The 21,960-nt window shown below is 46.8% G+C and overlaps 1 protein-coding gene across 9 annotated transcripts in view; it reads left to right on the forward strand.

Annotated features, from left to right (window-relative positions):
- Garnl3 (GTPase activating Rap/RanGAP domain like 3) overlaps positions 1–21,960 on the forward strand; it is a 145,653-nt gene that overhangs the window by 113,871 nt on the left and 9,822 nt on the right. For 8 of the 9 annotated variants that reach the window (XM_040735611.1, XM_040735612.1, XM_040735607.1 and 5 more), the window contains 10 exons: positions 916–1,031; positions 2,992–3,096; positions 4,971–5,045; positions 7,226–7,337; positions 11,467–11,565; positions 11,846–11,962; positions 13,626–13,804; positions 15,657–15,815; positions 16,760–16,826; positions 20,789–20,896. In XM_040735611.1, coding sequence (XP_040591545.1) covers positions 916–1,031; positions 2,992–3,096; positions 4,971–5,045; positions 7,226–7,337; positions 11,467–11,565; positions 11,846–11,962; positions 13,626–13,804; positions 15,657–15,815; positions 16,760–16,826; positions 20,789–20,896 — 1,137 coding nt within the window. The remainder of the gene's footprint in view (positions 1–915; positions 1,032–2,991; positions 3,097–4,970; positions 5,046–7,225; positions 7,338–11,466; positions 11,566–11,845; positions 11,963–13,625; positions 13,805–15,656; positions 15,816–16,759; positions 16,827–20,788; positions 20,897–21,960) is intronic. The other variant, XM_040735610.1, reaches the window with a different exon arrangement.

Raw genomic sequence — 21,960 nt, forward strand, 5'->3', positions numbered from 1 at the left:
AGCATCCTTTAAAGTAAGAACCCGAGTCCTGTGCTAAAGCAGCTTTTCCTTTTCAACAAACTGCAGCAAATGCACACACATGCACATGCACACATGCATGCGCGTGCACACACTATGCATATATATGTATATACATACATACATATATACATACATACATACATACTCCCATTAAATGACGCCCCAGGGGAAGAAGCGGGGAAAGGATGGATAGGTTTGTGTATGGCTAAAGAGGTCTTTAAAATTAGATCTGCTCCCTGCTCTGAATGATTACTGTCCAACAAGAAAGGGAAGATAAATGTGTGTACAGGTAATACAAATCCATACTTTGGAATTTAAATTTGAAGAATTCACCCATGAAAGGAAGATTAGATCAATGGTAATGCCAGTTCATTTAGTCATTTTTCATCACTGTGGTAAAATACCTGAGAAAAACAACTAAAAGGAGAACAGGCAGTGGTGGCACCTGTAATCTCAGCACTCGGGAGGCAGAGGCAGGTGGATCTCTGAGTTCGAGACCAGCCTGGTCTATAGAGTGAGTTCCAGGACAGCCAGGGCCACATGGAGAAGCCCTGTCTCATAGGGAAAGAAACGAAAGGAGGAAAAGTCTTGTCTTGGATAAGGTCATCACCTGGCTCCATCACTAAGAGCTTGAGGTAAAGCAGAGCATGGTGGCAGCAAGGCGTGATGGAGGAAGCCTGCTCACCTCGTAGCAGCCAGACAGCAGGATCCAAGATAACTCCCGATAATTAGATCCCCCAGCTGGGGCCATGCCCTTGACACTTTGGGAGACACTCCATATCCATAATAATGCTAGTATTATACTGACTGGTAGCATTCACTGTGCAGACTTTGCTTGTAAAAACCACTCTTCACTGGCTATTAATGACTAATTCCCTTTTTCATTTGGCTTAGTGATTAATGGTGAGAAAGCCACTTTGGAAACTCCCACCTTTGCCCAGAAACGCCGGCGTACTCTGGACATGTTGATTCGCTCCTTATACCAGGATTTGATGCCAGATTTGCATAAGGTATTTGTGTTTCCTTTCAATCCCATGGGGCTTCTGGAGACTGCCGTTCTAGCCATGAGCTCTGGAGAAAGCCCTGGGATCCCATGGTGCTTGCTGCCTAGACTGCCCTGAGGCCACACAGCTGGCATTCTTCATAAAAAAAGGAGGGCCACTGAGTATCTGTGTGCAAGAATACCATCCTTATAAAGCTGTGGCCTAAGGTATAGGTGGCCACAGCAAGGTAAAGTCAGAACCCTGGAACGGCAAAACTGCTTTCTAGTGGTGCTGTCCTTGGTGCTAGTGACATAGAGCTGACGAACTGGCAAAAATACTGATTTTGGAAGAGAGACCAATGCTTTCTTGGGTTTTCTATAAGCAGACACTGAGACAGTGTTTCCATCGAGGGAACCCCACTTGGTGCTGAATATTTTATAGGCCCAGAGCATTGTCTACACTGCTGAGACTCCACCCTTTCTCGTCACCTCCGTAGTACACATGCTCTTAGGAGGTCTCCGGCCAGAGTATGAGGTCACCAAGAGAGTAAAATCATTGTTTAAAAACATTTCCCTGAGACCAATGAGATGGGGTTCGGCAGGTAAAGCACTTGTCACCAAGTCTGACAACCTGAGTTTGCTTCCAGGACCTACATGGCAAAAAGGAAGAGCAACCCCACAAGTTGTCCTACAGCTTCCACGCACATGTATACAAATAAATACTTAATTCATTTCCTTATTTAACAAGGGAGCACAGAACAAGTTAAGAATTATCTTAAGGGGTTGGAGAGATGGCTCAGAGGGTAACAGTGCTGCTTGCTCTTCCAGAGGTCATGAGTTCAATTCCCAGCAACCACATGGTAGCTCACTGCCACTTATAGTGGGATTCTGATGCCCTCACATTCTGACCTAAAGTTTCACATGCAGATAGGATGCTTGTAGACATAAAAATAAGTAAACAAATCTTTTAAAATATTTTTAAAAAGAATTATCTTAAAATTTGATCATTCATTCATAAACTCTAGTAAAAGTAATGAATTTCTGGTGCTGTGTGTAAATGAGAGATGTCAGTCATTCACCCAGGGAGACAGGCTATCTGAATGGACTGGAACTTACTGGCCCCTTCTCTCTGCACTTGACACCTCCTTTTACAGAACCACTTGACTTCTGTCTGGTTGGTAGTCTGACAGATCTCAGGGAATGACCAGGCCAGCCCCAGGACCTGACGGAGCAAATCTTAACAGGTCATGGAAGGCTTCAGAGAGGCCACCATAATGAATAATCATGTCCCTCAGACCTCAGCCAAGGTGTCATTACCTCTAGTTGAAGCAAGTCACCCTCTTGAGTCATCTCCTTCTACACTTCCCCTGTCTATCAGTGACTGGATCAAACACGTTAGTCCTGTTAGTCCTTTCATTTGCTGTCCCACCAGCCTCTGATCTACAAAGTCGACCCCAAGTCTGGTCGAGGGTGGGGCACTCAGCCAGGGCTTGATGAGAGCTTTGGAGGGAGAGACCAAGCACCGTGCTAAGTACCCTCTGTTTATTACCTCACTGATCCCCACCACACACCTGCGAGACGGGTCAACCACGCAGGACTTAGAAGTTAACCCACAGGACCCCAGAGCCACACAGTTCAGGGGTGTCATTCCCGTGGAATTCCGGGTGCTGGGTTACCAGGGTGCCACTCCATGGGACAGGCATCCTGGAGCTGTGCCATGTTGGGGGCTCAGTCACAATGCTAGTAAATGAAGAAGCTGCTAGTTTGCCTGGTCTCAGCTTTTACACAGTGCTGGCTTGTACATGTCTGGACTACATCTCTGTGTCTGCTGCCATGCTGAATGAATGAATGAATGAATGAATGAATGAATGCTGCTGGTAGAAATAGTACTGTTTAGACAAACAGGTGTGTGCCTCTCTGTGTGTGTGTAGACACCAAAGGATGAGACTTGATGACTGAGGAATCCCATCCTTGTTTTTCTCTTTTAGAACATGCTCAATCGACGGTCTTTTAGTGATGTTTTACCTGAGTCACCCAAGTCAGCCCGGAAGAAGGAGGAGGCCCGCCAGGCTGAGTTTGTTAGGATAGGGCAGGTACATTATATTCTGCAGCTCCTGAGAAGTATAGTTGTAAGTCCCTCCAAACTAGACACCCCACAAGGTATCTTTGTTAGGATGGGGGGTTGTTTTGTTTTGTTTTTTCAAGACAGGGTTTCTCTATGTAGCCCTGGCTGTCCTGGAACTCACTCTGTAGACCAGGCTGGCCTCAAACTCACAGAGATCCATCTGCCTCTGTCTCCCGAGTGCTGGGACTAAGGGTGTGTGCGACCACCGCCCGGCTGATACTTTGTTTTTTTCTTGCAGTGGTAGTGTGCCTTTTGCTGCTGTAATGAGCACCATGACCAAGGCAACCAGGGAAGAAGAGGGTTTACCCTCATACAGCTTATGATCCCTCACTGAGGGAAGTCTGTCTACTGCCTTTCTCTCTGTGGTGTGCTCACTCTGCTTCCTTACACAACCCAGGGCCACATGCCCTGGAATGGTACCTCTCAGTGTGACAGTCATTAATCAAAATTGGCCCACAACTAGTCTGCCGGAGGCTTTTTTTTTTCTTGGTTTTTCGAGACAGGGTTTCTCTGTATTGCTTTGGAGGCTGTCCTGGAACTCGCTCGGTAGACCAGGCTGGTCTCGAACTCATAGAGATCCACCTGCCTCTGCCTCCCGAGTGCTGGGATTAAAGGCATGCACCACCAACGCCTGGCCTTGGGGGGGCATTTTTTTCAGTTGAGGTTCCCTCTTCCCAGGTGCCCCTGACTTGTGTCAGGTTGTCACAAAACTAACCAGCCATCTGGAAGCTCATGGTTTCTCTCAAGATTGTGGTGGAAAGACAAGTGGGTTCCGACAGCTGTGTAGATTTGGTTCCCTTTGCAAAAAAATAGTGCTCTATGGCAGGGGACAGCTCCTGCCCTCCAGATCATCCCTGGCAGAGGAGCTCAGACCTCTCAGCTACCTACAAGGATTCTCCAAAGAGGAGAGAGCACTTTGAGTATCACCAAGCTGAACACTGAACCCTCCCTGTAAGAGGAAACACATGCTGTGTAGGGTCCACACAGAAGCCCCCACTTCCGCCTGTTATGTGGAAGCAGTCCTCAGGCTTTGGTGACTCCCTTGCATTTCCTGACTTAGGCCTTGGAGCAGATCCCCCTCCCTCTGACGCACTTCCCTGGTGACACTAGTAGTTCTCAGCTCCAAGCTGTGGTCCTAAGACACAGTAGGAAGGGGCGGGTCCTCCAGCTGCAGGTAAGGTCTCCCCAGGGGCCAGGCACTAAGCAGGAAGGCAACTAGACAATGGATAGTCCTGTGACCAAGGACAGCTTGGAGACAGGGGTCATATTTTTCAAAACATGCATCAGCCTTTATTTAAGACAACTTCAACAAATTTAGCAGGTGAGGGTACTTGCCAGCAAGCCTGACAGCCTAGAGAACTGAGTCCCGAAGTTGTCCTGTTTTCCATATGTCTACCACAAGTTGTCCTCTGACCTTCATGATTGTACATGGCATGCATACACATACATGACATACATACACACCCACATACATGCATGCACACACAAAATAAATATAATTTTCTAAAAAATCTTAAATCTAAATGCCCTTTCCTTTCAGGGACTCTTGAGCTGTCAAGATTAGGAAGGACCTGGGAATCTCTACTTATTTTTTCAGCCGTCTTAGTTAGAAATCACAGGACTAATACAACTAGTTTAAGCAGGTGTACTTTGGGCCATAATCCTGTCCCTGGGGCTTCACCATCTCCTCCTAATTCCTTATCAATGATGAGTCCATAGAGAATCCTGCAGCTTTAACCCCAAATTACTCCTGACTCATTGCTTTTTCCCAACCTCAGTTGCTTGCCCTGCTCTCCTTTCACTGCCCGATACCAAACCTTAAGTGGTGTCTCTGTCCATCAGGCACTGAAACTCAAGTCCATTGTGAGAGGGGACGCCCCATCAAACTTGGCAGCTTCAGGGATGTGTAAAAAGGAGGTAAGTGGTTGATGCTTTCTCTTTGAATTATGAGTGTCCTTTGTCCTCAGTGAAGCTATGGAGAAGGTGGGGCAGGAGGATGTCTCCTTTAGCGTCCTCAGGAGCCCAGATATGTAGCAGGAGCCTGTGTTTCCTGGAGCACTCCTTCCTGCATTTGTGTGTGTGGATGGGCAGAACGCTGGGCCAGGCCTGGTCAGCCAGGCTGGTTTCAGAGTGCTCCTCCATACCCACACACACAAAAATAATACAATAATAATTGGGGGGTGAATTTGGGGGGTTTGGGTTTTTTTGGTTTTTTGTTTGGTTTGGTTTTTTATTTTTATTTTTTGTTTGTTTTTTTCAGACAGGGTTTCTCTGGGTAACAGTTCTGGAACTTGCTTTGTAGACCAGGCTGGCCTCAAACTCACTGATTCTACCTCCCAAGTGCTGGGATTAAAGGCATGCACCACCACTGCCCGGCCAAAATAATATTTTCTTAAAAGACCCAGTTGAGAGCTAGGGTGATTTCTGATTGAGGAAAGCTAGGACCTGAGTTCAGATCCCCAGCATCCACAGATGTGCTAATGTGGTGGTTCATGCCTAAAACCCAAGTACCCAGTGGGGTCTCTCTGAACCCTTGCTGGCAACTAGGCTAGCAGAATAGTGAGCTTAGGTTCAGGGAGACCCTGTCTCAAAGAGCAAGTAAATAAGTAACTGAGAAAAAATACGATGTCAACCTCCGGCCTTCACATGTACCTGCACAGGTAAGCCCTCATTCTCAAACGCACGCATGCACACATGCATGCACGTGTACAATGATTCCATTGTTCTATCTTGATATTACTGAAAGTGACAGGTTTCAAAGTCTGTCTCCATATATATATATGGCCTCTGCATTTTCAACCCCTCCAGCTATACATTGCCAACTCATAATTGCTAGACCTCCTCTTCTGGGGGGAAATATTTCAATTAGTGGCCTATCTCTGTGTTTTCCTCTTTCAGCTTAGAAAATGTTTCCATATTCTCTAGGCCTCTTCTTCAGAACAGTGCAGTCCCGTCTTTGCAAATCCGAGGCTGTGGGTGTCCTAAGGGGAAAGCCTACTCTTTGCTCATTCCTGATGATGCTCTTGGCCTTCCTTGAACTGAGAGGATGTGAGCATGGTCTCTACTGAGCATTCACACATACCACAAGAGCAAGCACAGGTTCTTCTGCTGCCCAGTGGGGTCATGTCAGACCCTTAGGACTAGTTGAGAGTAGAAGTGAAGATGTAAGCCTTCAACTTGTCCCCAGAGACCTACAAAGATTTCCAATGCATAGGGCTGGAAGAAAATGAGTGTCTGTTGAAAATGTTTGCAGTTCTCAGCACTGGGGACATATCTCTCTGGGAGGATACTTGCCTAGCATACAAGAGGCCCTGGGTTTGATTCCTAGTGCTACAAAAACAAAAAACTGTCCATAGCACCATGTGCCAAGATCCTAGTATGCAGTACTTCCCAACTCCTGGCTCCCACACCCAACCTCAGGGGCCGTTGTGAGGGAGAGCTAACTTTACCCCTGAAACAGAAATGTTTGTGTAGTGTGACATGTCACATAGGGGCCAGAAAAAGTGTTCATGTTGTGTGAACATGCCACACAGCGACCTAGAGGTATTTCATTAACAACCTTTGCTGTTTTCCTGCAAAATGTGTGCTATTTTTTCTTGAAGATTTTGTAGCCTTATGTGGGTCAGTAAGCATCTATATATTATAACATTATCAGCTTCTTGCATTTGTACAGTTTAATGATTTTGCTGAATCAGCAACACAGAATTTTTTTTAATAGCTGTGTGGGATTTCCTTTTATGCTAAACTAACATCAGCCCTCTTAAAAAAAAACAAAAGTAGCAGGCACCAATTTGCCCAACTTCTAGGTGTTAAAGAAAGCTGCTTTAAAAACATTGCCAATGTTTCTATTGCCCCAAGAATATAAAGTCATTCAGAGACAGGCAGTGATGCGCGGGGAGTCACTGCTTTCCTGTGGCGCCCGTATTTGAAAGGAGCTTTTCTCCTTAAGAGTCTAACAGAGTCCAGGCCTAGGTAGCTCCTGGGGCCTGGCACAGCTCATTCCCACAGAGTATCTGTGTTACTGTTTCAGGTGTCGCACTCTGGCACAGTCGCTCTTTGTGGTACACTCACTCTCCAATGCTTGTGTCGTCTCACAGCCTTGGGAGCCCCAGTGTTTCTGCAGTAATTTCCCTCACGAAGCCGTGTGTGCAGATCCCTGGGGCCAGGCCTTGCTGGTTTCCACTGATGCCGGCGTCTTGCTAGTGGATGGTTAGTGAGTAGCACTCCTACAAATGTCTCTTTTTTGTGTGACTTGTGGTACTTCTAAAGTGGGTGACAGCCAGTCAGCTCCTTTAGATCATAAATGCCTGGTCCCAAGGGGAGTTAGCCAGGTTTGATTTTCTAATCAGATCAACCCCTTGTTTCGGGCAGGTGCTCCAAGGGGGTATATTTTGAGCTCAGCATGCTGCAAAGTTCATCCCTTCCTTCAATCTCCAATTAGTTCCTGGACTTTAAGTGACCTACTAAAAGATTCTTCTTCAGCAAGCAGTTATCATGGTACCAATATTTATCTTAAATGAAAACAGACATATTATTTCACATATCATTTTAGGAACATGTGCTCTCTTGAAGCCTTTAAAAAAAATCCTGACTAGAAAAAAGCTTGATGTCTAAAACAAATTATAGGAATCTTAGATAAGTTGTATTTATGGATATAGGAGCAGAAAGGTTTTGACAGGAAGACAGATTGCAGTTCAGTATTAAATGGCACGTTCTGGCAGCGAGCTGGACCAGCCTGCCTGGGAAGGCTGTCACACAGAGCAGCCACCACAAGCCACTTCCTCAGCCATTGTGCTAATGGGATGTAGACTCTGGACAGCAGCAAGTGCCTTTAGATTATTCTAGACTCCTAATGAGCAACAGAGGAGCTAAGCAGAAGCATCAGGTTTCCTGAGGCTTCTGAGGGAGCCACATGCACTCGGGAGGCCTCAGCTCCAGAGGCCCATCCTTCGGTGAGAGTGGCTTGGTGGCCTAGAACTACCTCACCTTCCCTCCCTACAGCAGGGCCTGTTCATCCCTCAGACCTCTGCTCCATTCCAGGCCCTGGGCCAGGTGCTTTCTGTGGGAATGACAGGAGAGCAAACTGACCCTACCTGTGGTTTTCCATGTAAGTCCTATAACCTAATTGTATCTATGACTAATTCAATAAAATGTAGGTAACTTAAAATCCATCATGCCTCCCACAGCCTAATTATATCTATGACTAAGTTAATAAAATGTCAATAATTTGAAATGTATCAGTTCAGAATCTAAATCCTTAATTTGAGAAACTCTCTGTGATTTGAAGAAAGTAGAGGGTATACTTCAGTAGTACAGCATTTGTCTGGATCGTAAGGCCTGGGCTCCCCATCCCCCATCTACAAAAAGAAAATCTGTCTTCTCTGAGCCTCTGGCCTGGAAAGGCTGAGGAATTGTTCTAATAGTGGAAAGAATGAGACACCCTGGGGAGGAGAACTGGATCTGTAAGGAGGGGTTGGCAGGACTCCTGGCTCCCTGTACTGAGGCCGCTGTTATCTTCACCATGCTCCCAGTGGTCGGCTGGAAGCTCACAAGATCCAAAGTTTTCTTTTTATTTTCAAACATCAAAGCAGATTTTAGCTATTTAGTCTTTTAATTTTGTAGATGAAGAAACAGAGACCCGAAGTAACACATAGCCTTGTAAAATCACGTGACTGTTCAGTGCGTCTGGAACTAGAGCCAGGTGCAACACCAACCAACCACACTCCACCTAAACACGGTGATCTCTACCAGCATTTCTGGGTTGGTCTTGATTGACACCAACTTCTAAAACCACAGGCAAGTAGGTCTGAGAATTTTGCACTAGTTTTCCTTTGAGATCAAAGAAAGTACCCTGTGTCAAAACTGGATATAACCTCAAAACAAAACCCAGAACAAATATGAATTGCTTTAAAACAGAAAGTTAAGATCCAAACCAATATTATCAAGTATGTTCTGAAGCTGTCCCTTTGGGCCCAGAGTATAATGGTGGCATTGGCGTGAAGGCTGCTCTGAGTCTGCAGTCCTGGCTGTCATTGATGCCTTGGCTTGTGCAGGCCAGAAGCCCTGGCTCTCCTTGCATCTGGCTGTGCGCCACCGTCCCGTTACTTCTTAGTCTGCCTCCTGCTCTGCACATAAGCCTAGTACAGACTGTTTCTGTGAGTCGGTCCATCCCATTCGTCTCAGGCTGAGTCCCGCTCTTAACCCTTAGCCTCACCCTGGAGAATCCGCTCCTTCCAAGGTCACTGTTTTTAAGGTCTCAGGACCCTCCGCTCTGTGAGTGCAGCAAATCTGCTTTAAGGGATGGGTCACTGAGTAAGGAGGTTTTCTGGTAATAGAAAAGCTCTCTGAAAGACTTCATCTTCATACCAGGATTACAAACAGGAATAATCAATCAAGCAGTCATTAAATGTGTCCTTTTCTCCTTCCTGTCTGCATACAAACCCTTCAGCTAACTGAGGAGCAGATGGGGAGTGCATGCTAATCCAGGGCTTGGCGGTACACAGTGCACCTCTGTCTCCCATGTACAAGGAGGTGCTCCATCTTCCAACATCCACATGTTTAAGGAGTAATGCTGAACAAGTTTTCCCAACACTCCCGAGCATCCAGTTCCTCTTTGGTTAAATGGGAGTGTGACAAGTGTCAGCCGATTGGAAATGAGGCATCTAAATTCAAGACTTAGGAAGCATCAGGGTCTGGCACCGAGTGTACTTTAGTGAAGTAACCTGCCACTCTGATGCTACTGTAGACCCAGTTATTCACCCAGATGTGACTGTACGGGAATGATCATCCCACGTCCTGAACAAGGAGTATTACAGAGCCCCTGGTATCTGTAGAGAAGGAAGGACCATGGCTGATGGGCTGTCATAACATTCCCACTAAAGGGGGACTAAAATCAAGCCCTGTGTGACTAAGGGAGACAGGAACAGGCTGTTATCTCATGGGAAATGTTACAGACAGATCCAGAGCCTTCCAGACCTGCTGGAGCTGGAACCTGCTCTCCACTGGGGTGATATCCTGATGACAGAGGCCCTGCCCTGCTGCAAAAGACATGAGCCCCACACCCCCTTGCACCTAAATTATAAAGAAACAGACCAACCCAGGCCCATAGCAAAGCCTTGAAAAGGAATGCAGACCAAGAATGAGCTCACCACTTGTGCCTGAGATGGCCACCTCATCCGTGGGGCTCTCAGCCTGGTCCTGCAGCAGAGAACCTATAACAGTTCTCTTAGCTGATATATCCTAGGGCTCCCCAGGAGGCAACGGCATAGTTATTACCACCTGCAAGTTCCAAGTAACCTGAGTCAAATTCTGTTCTAATTACAATGTAGTAAGAGTCCACCTTTACTCTTGCTGGGTGTTTTCACTCAGTATCATTGATTTTTAGACAATTAACTGATACTTCTCCCATTTTTTTGTCTCTAAAAAAAGGTGTTTCAAATTCCTATCTGAAAAAGTATTTAAAATGCATGAATGGTGGACTAGAGATGGCTCAGAGGCTGCTCTTCCAGAGGTCCTGAGTCCAGTTCCTAGAAACAATGTGAGTAGCTCACAACCACGGGTAACTCCAGCTCTAGGTCTTAAGCCTCTGACCTCTGAGGACATGTGTGCTCTCATGCACACACCCACATGTCAGCACACACATACACATAATTAAAAATAATAAAAACATTTTTAAAAAACATATAAGCAAGCCAGGAATGGTGGTGCACACCTTTAATCCAGCACTCAAGAGACAGAGGCAGGCACATCTTCTGAGGCCGGTCTGCTAGTGAGTTCCAAGACAGCCAGGACACACAGGGAAACCTTGTCTTGAAAAATGAAACAAAACAAAACAAAAAACATAAAATCAGATCACTTTTGATACATACAGAGGGCATGCTAGGGATAGGATGTATTTATATCCACTTTAATTGTGAAATTATTTACTTTAAATGTAAAAAAAGAAGCATTAAACTTACTTTCTTGATAAATGCCTGAAATCATACAAGATATAATACTTTCTATCATAACATTAGAAATAAAAGAAATAGCTGCTCTTTTTCCCTATGGTACTCATTCCTTTGCTACAACCCCCGTAAATCTGCAGTTGAGACCCATCGCTCACTCCAACAAGGAAAACAGCTTCCTTTCGTGTCCCTGCTGACACCCCACCCTCACCCCCACCCCTATAGAGATTTCTGGATGCCACTGGATGGGCACTTTAGTTCTTCTCCCGTGCAAAGGGAACTGTTTTTGAACTCCTGCTGGAGAAGCAAGTCCATCCTTGACTAGTGAGGCTCAGGTCAGCCCCAGGCAGGTGTCACAGTTGTGTAGAGGAGTGACCAGGCTTCTTTTCCAGATGGCCTTCCATCCGTGACTGTATTCGACAGAACGCTGCCGGTGAAGCAGATCCACGTGCTTGAGGCCCTGGACCTTCTTGTTCTCCGAGCAGACAAAGGTGCTGCCTGCCCTCAGATGGTGTGCTCTGGGAAAAGCATGAGGGAGGGTGGTCTGCTGCCAGTGCTGTGGTCCTTTGGTGGCCCCCTTGGTTGGGTACTGGAGGGAAGGAGTTCATTCTCCCACAATTGTGTTAAATAAACATTCTATGGGATGCAGTTGCCTGTATCCCAGAACAGCTCCCAACCTTGGTTTGACAATCTGCCCTGGGAGTCCCAGCAGGCTATTTGGCTTCTTTATCCATCCATTCCCCTCCTCTGCCTTGTCCTCACTGTCACCAGGGAAGGATGCCCGCCTGTTTGTCTTCCGGCTGAGTGTGGTACAGAAAGGCCTTGACAGCAGGCAGACTGGAAGGAGCAGATCTGACTGCCGAGAAAACAAGCTGGAGAAAACCAAAGGTGAGGGCTGGGGTGGGGAGGGATTGACTTAGCAGATGGAGTGCTTGCCTGGAATGTGTGAGGCCCCAGGTTTGATTCCCAGTGTTGCCTGAACCATCCCTGGCTATATAGTTCCAGACACTGTCACAAAAGAAGAAACTATGTTAAAATTTTCAGGCTACTGAAAATTGGGGAGCAAAAGAAACAACTCCTCTGGGGGGAATGAGCAGGAGTATGGGGTGTAGACCAGGGGAAGCACACTTGCCCAGCACACACAGAGCCCTGGGTTTGAGTCTCAGAACTGCCAAAATAGAACCTCGGCTTCTCTAAGAAGCTAGGAAAATAGGAAAGCAGGTTGAAAACAAGAAGTTTCAGCCCTTGGACCACAAGTTTCAGGTGGTGGAGGGGAGTTCAGCTCTCTCAGCTAATGTGTAACACTTAAGGATTTTGGTTCTTGAAATTCTAATCAACCTCCACTTCAGTTCCTGTTATGTGGTAGATGCAAAGCCAAGCCCTGGGCCTGGACAGATGACACACAAGCTAAGAGCAGTTGTTGCTCTTGCAGAAAATCCAGGTTCCATTCCTGGCACTCACGTGGCAGCTCATAACTGCCTGTAACTCCCTCTGACATCCTCAGACATAAGACACATACATACATGCAGGCCAAACACTCACACACATTGTCTTAGCTACTTTTCTATTGTGCTGAGGTACCGTGACCAAGGCAACTATAGAAAAATAATTTATTGGGGGCGTACGGTTTCAGAGGGTGAGTCCGTGACCAACATGGCGACAAGCAGGTGTGGCACTAGAACAGTAGTTGAGAGCTCACATCTTGCAACAACAACCGTGAGGCAGAGAGAGAGCTAACTGGGAATAGTGTGGGCGTGTTAAACCTCAAAGCCCAGTGGCACAACTCCTCTGACATGGCCATACCTCTGAATGCTTCCCAAACATTTCCACCAGCTTGGGACTAAGAACTCAAATGTGTGAACTATGTGGGCCATTTTCATTCAGACCACCTCCATATAAATAAAGCTGTAGACTAGAAGTGACTTGCCTTTCCTAACCTTATGTTCATGTCCATCTTGCCTGGTCTGTTAGGGACTTCAGTACTTGCTGTGACCAAGTATCAGGCAAGAAGCAACTTAAAGGAAGGAGAGCCTCTTGCTTACAATTTAAGCAAGGCTGGAACATGCAGTGGCTGCCCATGTTTCATCTCAGTCAAGAAGCAGAGAGCAGCTGGGAGGTGGTTGTGCACCTTTAATCCCAGCCCTCAGGAGGCAGAGGCAGGCAGATCTCTGTAAGTTCTGGTCTACAGAGTGAGTTCCAGGGCAGCCAGGGCTACACAGAGAAACCCTGTCTCCAAAAATCAAAAACCAAAGCAGAAGAAAAAGAGGAGGAGGAAGGAAGAAGAAGAAACAGAGAACAGATGGGTAGTGGGATTAGGCTATAAGACCCACGCTCAGTGAGGCTCCGCCTTCTAAAGGTTCAAAGCCTTCCAAAACAGTGACACCAGCTGGTAACCAAGTGTTCAGTCACATGACTGATATCAGAAACATACTCGGTCTATCTCAGTTATGCATCATTCCAAGGGTTCTTAGGAACCATCCCCAAGGTCCCCAGGCCTTGGGGCCTTCCAGTCTTCCCTATTCATGTTGGATGTTACCCTTCCTCTTCCCAGGATGCCACCTATATGCTATTAACACTCACCACAGCAGAGAGCTGAGAATCGTGGTTGCAATTCGTAATAAACTGCTTCTCATCACAAGGAAACAACACAACAAGCCAAGTGGGGTGCCAGGTGCCTCGCTCCTGTCCCCTCTGTCGGAGTCACCTGTTGAGGAATTCCAATACATCAGGGTAGGTTTGCTGTCCAGCTTCTACTCTCCTGGCCAGGTGTAAGCTGACTTCCTGTCTAGTCCTGAGACTGTCCCACTGCTCAGTAACCCCTGTGGAGCCCCAGCCTCCTAGACCATAGCTTACCTAGATGTCTATACTGTGCTCTGAGTTCTGGGCATGGTCATGCAGCAGCAGCCTGTGCAAAGTCTCTCTTCTCACAGAGCTTGTCTTCTAGTTGAGCAAGCTGACAGAAATACACGCCAAGGCTGGGTGTGGTGATATGCATCTAATCCCAGCAGAGGCTGTCAGATCTCTGTGAGTTCAAGGCCAACCTGGTCTGCAAAGCAAGTTGCAGGACAGCCAGGGCTACACAGAGAAACCCTGTCTCAAAACCCATCCCCTTCCCCCCTCAAAAACAAAAAAAGCACTAAGAATAAAAATAAGGTAGGATGAGGATACAGGGGGCAGTGGGCAGAGGAGGAGGAATAGGCTTCTGCCTGTGCACAGACACTCGGATGAGTAGGAGGAGGCCCGAGGAAAGGGCATGCCAGGGTGCCTGTGCAGACAGCCAAGGGTGCTGAAACCTGTTGAAAGCATAATCAGGCATGAATGGCTGGAGCTGAGGAGACAATGTGCCCAGTTCAGGAATCTGGGAACAGACTTTCTGTAGCCCTAGAAGCCTTGGCAGGGGGCTTTGACTTTGGCTTGGAGTAAGGAGAACTATTGAAAAGTTCAGTGCAAAGAAGCAGAGTTCTAAAACATAGCTTTGGCAGTAGAAACACACACAGAGGGACCAAGAGTGGCAATCAGGAGAGCTCTAAAAGTCTAGAACAGGGTCAAGCAGGCTGTAATGGTCTTGGTAGCTGGAGAAGCAGGAAGAAGCTTTGAGCAAAGATGTCTGTCCACATTTGTCTGCAGGATGTGTGGTTGGGTTGAGGGTTCAGCCTTAGGAATGAAGCTTTCTGAAAGTCGGTCCCTTTCCCTTTCATCCCCACCTCTCCTGAAAAAAAAACTACAGTTGTTGAGCATGGTTGTGCACTCCCTTAATCACAGCACTTTTTGGGAGGTAGAGATGGGGACATCTCTGTGTGTTTGAGGCCAGCCTGATCCACATGGCAGAACTATATAGTGAGACTGTGTCTTTAAAAAAAATCCAGCTACAGCTCATCAAGCTATGAAATGTTCCCAGCATTAGCCACCAGAGCCAAGTGTTGCACTAGGCAAACTGAGTGAGAAGAGGGTATTTTCACTAGGGTAAGGTCTCCTGAATTATGCACATAGGTTCCTGCAGCTGATAGTTACATAAAACAAGTTAAAATCTTGTTCTAATTAGGTGTCTGCCTTCTCAAGACTAATTGCCACCCATAATGAATATTTATGTGGAGTAGTTAGCTAGTGTGAGCTCTGAAATCAGATTCACAGAGTTCAAATCACAGCTTTACACATGTAAATTTGACCATAGGTAAGCAACCTGACCTTGGTGCCACAGTTTCTTCCTCCATAGAGTAACAGTCATACCTGATTCCAGGGGATGGTGCAAGGGTCCAGTGAGAACACTCCCTGGCATTTGTGAAGCTCTCAACAAGGCAATCAACAATTCTATGACTGTTACTATGTCACAAGACAGACAGTGGAGACTAAGGCCAACTGGACAGTGAAGTCAGATTGTGAAACTCTTTCCTGGCCTCCATCCTTCCAGGATCAGAGAGCTGAAACTTGAAGGGAGATTACAGGAAGGAGGAGTCTGGTGAGAACCCTGTCTGTGCAGTATGGCTAGGCTGGACTCTTGTAGAGGAGTCTAAGTAGAGGCAGTAGAGGCTGTATAGGATGGCCACTTGTGTCCTAACCTCTGTCCAACCCATCCCCCCCCCAGGAAATCTGTTTGTGTGACTCCCCAGCAGTGATGACCTTAGTGGACGGGCCGGCAGAAGAGAGTGACAACCTCATCTGTGTGGCGTATCGCCATCAGTTTGATGTGGTAAACGAGAGCACGGGAGAAGCCTTTCGGCTGCACCACGTGGAGGCCAACAAGGTAAGCTGACAATTGTAGGGACGGATTGGTAATAAGAGAAAGCAAGGGGTTTCGTCTTCCAGTTTTAGATACTATGATATGGCTTCTTTAAAATTATATCTTCTACTGAGATGTGGAAATTAATGCCTACAGTTCATGACCTTCTGAAGATGAAGCAGGAGGATCATGAGTTCAAGATTAGCCTGGGCTACATAGTAGTTTGAGGCCAATCTGGGCTACATGAGACCTTGTCTCAAAATAATAATAAGGAAGTTATATGCTGTGCATTTGTGTCATGTGATGTACTCCTTAGTCTGGAGCACATGAAGCAACAGTTAAAGGGAAGGTTCTGGACCCCAGAAGGACAAGAGATGGCTACAACCCAGGTTGAGCACCTTGTCTCAAATCTGAACAGTATTAGCCCAGGGTCATGTATATTGCAAACCTACTCTACTGCCTTTATGGGAAAGACAGAGATAGAGATGGAGACATACTGGGTGACCCAAGAGACCCTATTGTTGGAGGCAGGAAACCACTGCAGGTACAGGGTTTGTGTGAGGAAAAGAGCACTCCATAGCTGAGGGACTCTGTCTCCTCATAGACTCCTTTCAGCTCATGTAAGACAGGCACAGTGCTGTCCTCTTGAGAGTCGGTGTGCGAATGGGTGTGTGACAACCCCTGTGAACCCGAGCACCCTGAGTAAATAAGAGCATTTGACAACATGGCTGATTTTCAGACCTTCTAGAAGGTCAGGAAAATGGGTGAGAAAGTTCCACCCAGAATGGAAGGAAGCAAAGATGTTTCACATCCACAGGTTCCTGTAACCCTAGGTCCAGGTGGCACTGTAGATACCAGTAAAGCAAAAATGCCTTTGCAGCACCCTAGTTTCCAAGGGCTGAGGGCCACTGCTAAGCTGCCGACAGCTTAAGGAGGCTTTCTGAGTCCCTGTCCCATTATCATTGCAGGTTAATTTTGTTGCAGCTATTGATGTGTATGAAGATGGAGAAGCCGGCCTGCTCCTATGCTACAACTGTGAGTCAGGGAGACATCTGCTCATCTGCTTGTCTGCTCGTGCACAGAACAGCCTGTTGGGGGGATGGTGGGGTGGGATCTCCCTACTCCCTTGAACTGACCTGATGAACCCTTGCTGGGGACATCATCACACCAGGGAGCATCTAAAATCCACATCCCTACCTGAGCCTCTGGCTGTGGCCCAGACCTTTCAGAGCTGCCAGGATGCACCTGCTTCCAGGGTGGGGGATGAGGACGTGGCAGCCAGCTATCAGGCCCTGACTGTGTACCAGTTAACCCCTGTGTCATTCAGATTTTCACTACAGTGGCCCACAGCAGGCTCTGTCTGCTATTTTCCTCCATGCAGGGCTAAGGCAGAGGAGGCTTGGAGAGGACCTACCTTCCTCAGGGTTGTGGGCCAGGGTTTGTATCTGATCCTGCTGACCCCAATACAAGACTTTATCTTCTGTTACTACAGGGTGAATTGTCCCTCATCTGAAGTGCTAATGCCCAGAGTGTTTCAGATTCTGTAACTCTTAGTTGGGATAGTTCCACATATATAGCTAGTTATCCTGGAAATGGAACCCAAGGCTAAGCAGAAAATGCATTACATTTCATATACACCTGCATAATGCCAGAAAGTTATTTTTAGTGTATCTGAATTTTTATTTATTTTTTATTTTTGTTTTATTTTGTTTATTTAGTTCTATCCTGTGTAAAGGGAAGCTTTTTTCTTTGCTAGCCGCTTTGGTTTATCCCCCACCAGCCGCCTGGGCTCTGCCACATTGTAGTCCCCAAATAAACACACAGGAGGCTATATTAATTATGAAGCTGTTGGCCTTGCTTGTCTCTTACTGGCTAGCTCTGACTTAAGTAATTACCCCATAATTATTAATCTAAGTATTTCTCTTACCGGAGAATAGTTCCGGGCTTCCTACCCCCATGGCGTTACATCTTGAATCCCTATGTTTCTCCTTCCCAGAGTTCTCCTGGACTCCTAGTCCCTCCTATCTTGGTTCCCTATAGGCTCAACAGTACTTTATTGACAAATGCACAGGACTTCCCCCAACAATCCTGTGACTCAATATGTAGACCAAACTAGTCTTGAACTCACAAATATCTACCTGACTCTGCCTCCCAAAGGCTTACTCCAAAACATCCAGCAAGAGTGTATGATTTGGGCTGTGACCCATCACATGAGGTGAGGTCTGGTTTTTCCACCTGTCAGCACTCAGAAAGTCTCAGATAGCAGGTCAGTGTGGGTTGATGTAGATCAGTATAGGTCAATATAGGCCAATCTAGATATCAAGTTCTCAGCCTGTAACTTTTCTTTTAACAGAGTCTCACTGTGTAACCCTAGGTGACCTGGAACTCACGTTGACAAGGCTGGCCTTGAACTCATAGAGATCTTTCTGCCTCTGCCTCCAAAGTTCTGGCATTAAATATGTGCACCAGCATGCCTGGCTTTTAACTTGTAACTTTTTTGCATGTGTTTTTGTCTCACTGTTAATGAAATAAGCCTAAATTGGGCTCTGTTAGGTTAGTTTGGGGCCACTAGCAGGGTGGGTTTTGGACAGAGCAAATATATCAGATACTGACTTCCAGCATTTCAAGGGTTAATGGGTGGGCTGGAGCCGTGGCTCAGGGATTACCAGCATTTGTCACTCTTGTAGAGAACCTGGCTCAGTTCCCAGCACCCACATAGCAACTACAACCATGGGTGTCTCCAGTTTCAGGGCTCACACTCCCTCTTCTGACCTGAGGGCACAGGCTTGCATGTAGTATACTGACATATACTCAGGCAAAACACTCATATAAATAAGTAAATCTATTTTTAAGCTCTTTTTAAACAAATAGAAGTAAGGTCATTTCCTGGATAAGTTTTTAACCTAAATAAAAATCTTTTTTCAGCTTAGAATCATCAATTTCCTTTTTTTATAATTTTATTTAACTTTTTATACATGTTACTCCCAGCTCCCTCTCCCTCCTCCTCCTCCCCCTCCCCCCAACAACCCCAACACCCCACTCCATCCCCCCTCCACTCCCCCAGGGAGGGTAAGGCCTTCCATGGAGGATTTTCAAAGTCTGTCATAACATCCCGGGCAGGGCCTAGGCCCTCCCCCATGTATCCAGGCTGAGAGAGCCTCCCTCCATGTGGAGTGGGCTCCCAAAGTCCATTTGTGTGCCAGGGATAAATACTGATCTTGTATCTGAAGCCCCATAGATTGTTGAGGCCTCCTCTCTGTCACCCAGGTTCGGGGGATCTGGATTAGTCCCATGCTGGCCTCTCACTCATCAGTCTGGGGTCCACATGTTCCCCCTTGTTTAGGTCAGCTGTAGCTCACAATCATCTGTAACTGCAGTTTAGGGGATCCGGTGTCCTCTTCTGGCCTCCACAGGCACCAGGCACACATGAGGTACAGACATTCATGCAGACAAAACACTCACACACATAAAATGAAAATAAATAAGCCAGGCGTTGGTGGCCCACGCCTTTAATCCCAGCACTCGGGAGGCAGAGGCAGGCGGATCTCTGTGAGTTCGAGACCAGCCTGGTCTACAGAGCGAGTTCCAGGACAGCCTCCAAAGCCACAGAGAAACCCTGTCTCGAAAAACCAAAAATAAAAATAAAAAATAAAAAAATAAAATTTTGAGTAAAATAATTTAAGACAAGTATGATGACACAGTAGTGCAATACCAGCACTCAACAGAGTATGAGTCAAGAGGATTATATGTTCCAGGCTAGCTTGGGATACATAGCAAGACCCTGTGTCAAAACATATATATATATATGTATATATATATAACATTTATAGTTGTTATCTTCATTATCTTAAAAGTGTGTGGGAAGGCATAAACAGCTTCTATAATGAAAGGGGACTTTGTTCCTATAAAAGCTTTCTTTGTGAAGATCTGAGCCACATACACTAATGTTCAGAGGTCAGAATAGACTAGGACCAGGTAGCTGAATTAAACTGGCCTTAATGTAGATGAAGTTCAGCAAGGAGGACACATATGGTCCGGGTCCTCTAGAAACATGTTAGGAGGGTGACAGGACTTAGAGAATGAATATCTCTCTCACCTATTATATATATTATATTTATACCATATATTATATATACTATATGTCATATTATATACAAATATTATACATATAAATATATAAAGGGGCCGGGCCGTGGTGGCACATGCCTTTAATCCCAGCACTCGGGAGGCAGAGGCAGGCGGATCTCTGTGAGTTCGAGGCCAGGCTGGACCAACAGCCTCCAAAACAATACAGAGAGACCCTGTCTCATAAAACCAAAAAAAAAAAAAAAAAAGAATGGCTACCATAGAGAGCATATGCAACTCCCGCCATGCTTGTGGTGAGTGAGGCTGAAGAGTGCCCTGCCTTGTAGAAAGGCTTTGTCCGCCCAGGGGCTGCCCTTTCCGAGTGTCTCTGGCATGACAAGACAGCATAGGAATCACGTGTGCTCTGCAGCCCAGTCTAACTTCATTCAAACATCCGGCCCCAGATAGAGCTGCAAAACTCAGGACAGACTGCCTCACTCCTCCCAACCTCAAGTTCATCTGCAAAGTGTGCTTACAGGGTAACAGCATCTGCCTTCTGAAGCCAGACGGTCTTCTCAAAGCTCCATGCTTGACACATAGGAAATTTTCTCCAGGTGAAAGCTGTTAGCACACATGGTAACAATGTTAGCCTTGCTGCAACTGCCTCATACCCCTCACCATTTGGTCCAGGGATTGGCAATGCTGTTTACAATGACCTAGCAGAGAGAGCTGGGTGCTAACACTCGTAACCCAGCACTTGGGAAGCGGAGGCGAGAGCATTGCTGCCCATTCAAGCCTAGCCTGGGAACGAAGAACCAGTGGGGAGGGTGCTGCCCTAGTGGCCTGTTTCTGTTTCTCTGGCTGCAGGGATCTAGGTGTCTAACGACCATTTGGGGCTCTAACAATATGAGTTGCTGTTGTCTTCATTGCAGACAGTTGCATCTATAAAAAGGTTTGCCCCTTTAATGGTGGCTCTTTTTTGCTTCAACCCTCGGCATCGGATTTCCAGTTCTGTTGGAACCAGGCTCCATATGCAATTGGTAAGAAAAACCTTTTCTGTGGTGCCCTGCCCCTGGCTGGCCACCTGCAGGCCTTGGTCTCCTGCAAGCAACTAGAGCTTCCTCCAAAACTACCGCACATTCTGGGTCGTGAACATTCTTCAAATACTCTGCTGTTGGTTAATTTTTTTTGCTCCCCATTTAGCCTCTTATGTCCCCACAAGTCTTCTCAGTTCCTATGCTTCTCCCCAAGACAGTCAATGTGCTGGCTGAAGATCTGGCAGGTGAGGTTTAGAAAAGGCCTGCCCAGTACTGACAAATTATATTTAATTGCTTTCAAATGTCAAGTGCCTAGGAACCTACCTTGAAACTGAAAGTCCAGAACCTCAGGGTCCAGCAAAAGTACCTGCCGCTAAACTGCGTGGGTGGGGCTGGAAGGCCGGCTCAGTTGCCAGAGATCCCGGCTGACAGTCTGATGGTCTGAGTTCCGATGGCCGGGACCCATAGGGTAGAAGGAGAGAGCCGACTCCTACTCGTTGTTCTCTGACCTCCACGTGTGCGCGCCGCCCACCACCACATACACATTGAAATGTAACCTTAAAAAGTAAAATCAAAGCCAGGAGGAGATGGCGCACGCCTGTAATCCTGGCACGGGTGGGGGGGGTAGCCAGTGCTACACAGAGAAACTGTTTCACAAGGGAAAATAAAATCAAGGGACACCCCCATAATGAACAGGCCGCCTATGCAAAGTACTGAGAGAGAGGCCAGGGTGGGCAGTGGTGCATGAGGGGCCAGCCAAGCCCACCGACACAGGGGTGAGGGAAGCTTAGCTGTGGTGCAGGGGTCAGCATGTCGTAACAGCATTGCCAGGAGGAGCCCCACCTGTGACAAGGAGCAGAGCATCTAAGCCCCAAGGTTGCTTTGAAGGACACAGCTACTGCTGGTGGCACGAGGCCAGAGGGGACAGAGAAGGGTGACTGTCGCTGGAGTTCCCTTCCAGCCTGGTCCTGCAGCCGTTGAGCCCCAAATAAACACAAAGATTTGTATCGACTAGAAACTGTTGGCCCATAGCTTAAGCTTCTCTCTTAATTATCAACCCATTTCTT

The sequence above is a fragment of the Mesocricetus auratus genome, unplaced genomic scaffold (genome assembly GCF_017639785.1).
Source record: "Mesocricetus auratus isolate SY011 unplaced genomic scaffold, BCM_Maur_2.0 Super-Scaffold_100047, whole genome shotgun sequence".
NCBI lineage: Eukaryota > Metazoa > Chordata > Mammalia > Rodentia > Cricetidae > Mesocricetus > Mesocricetus auratus.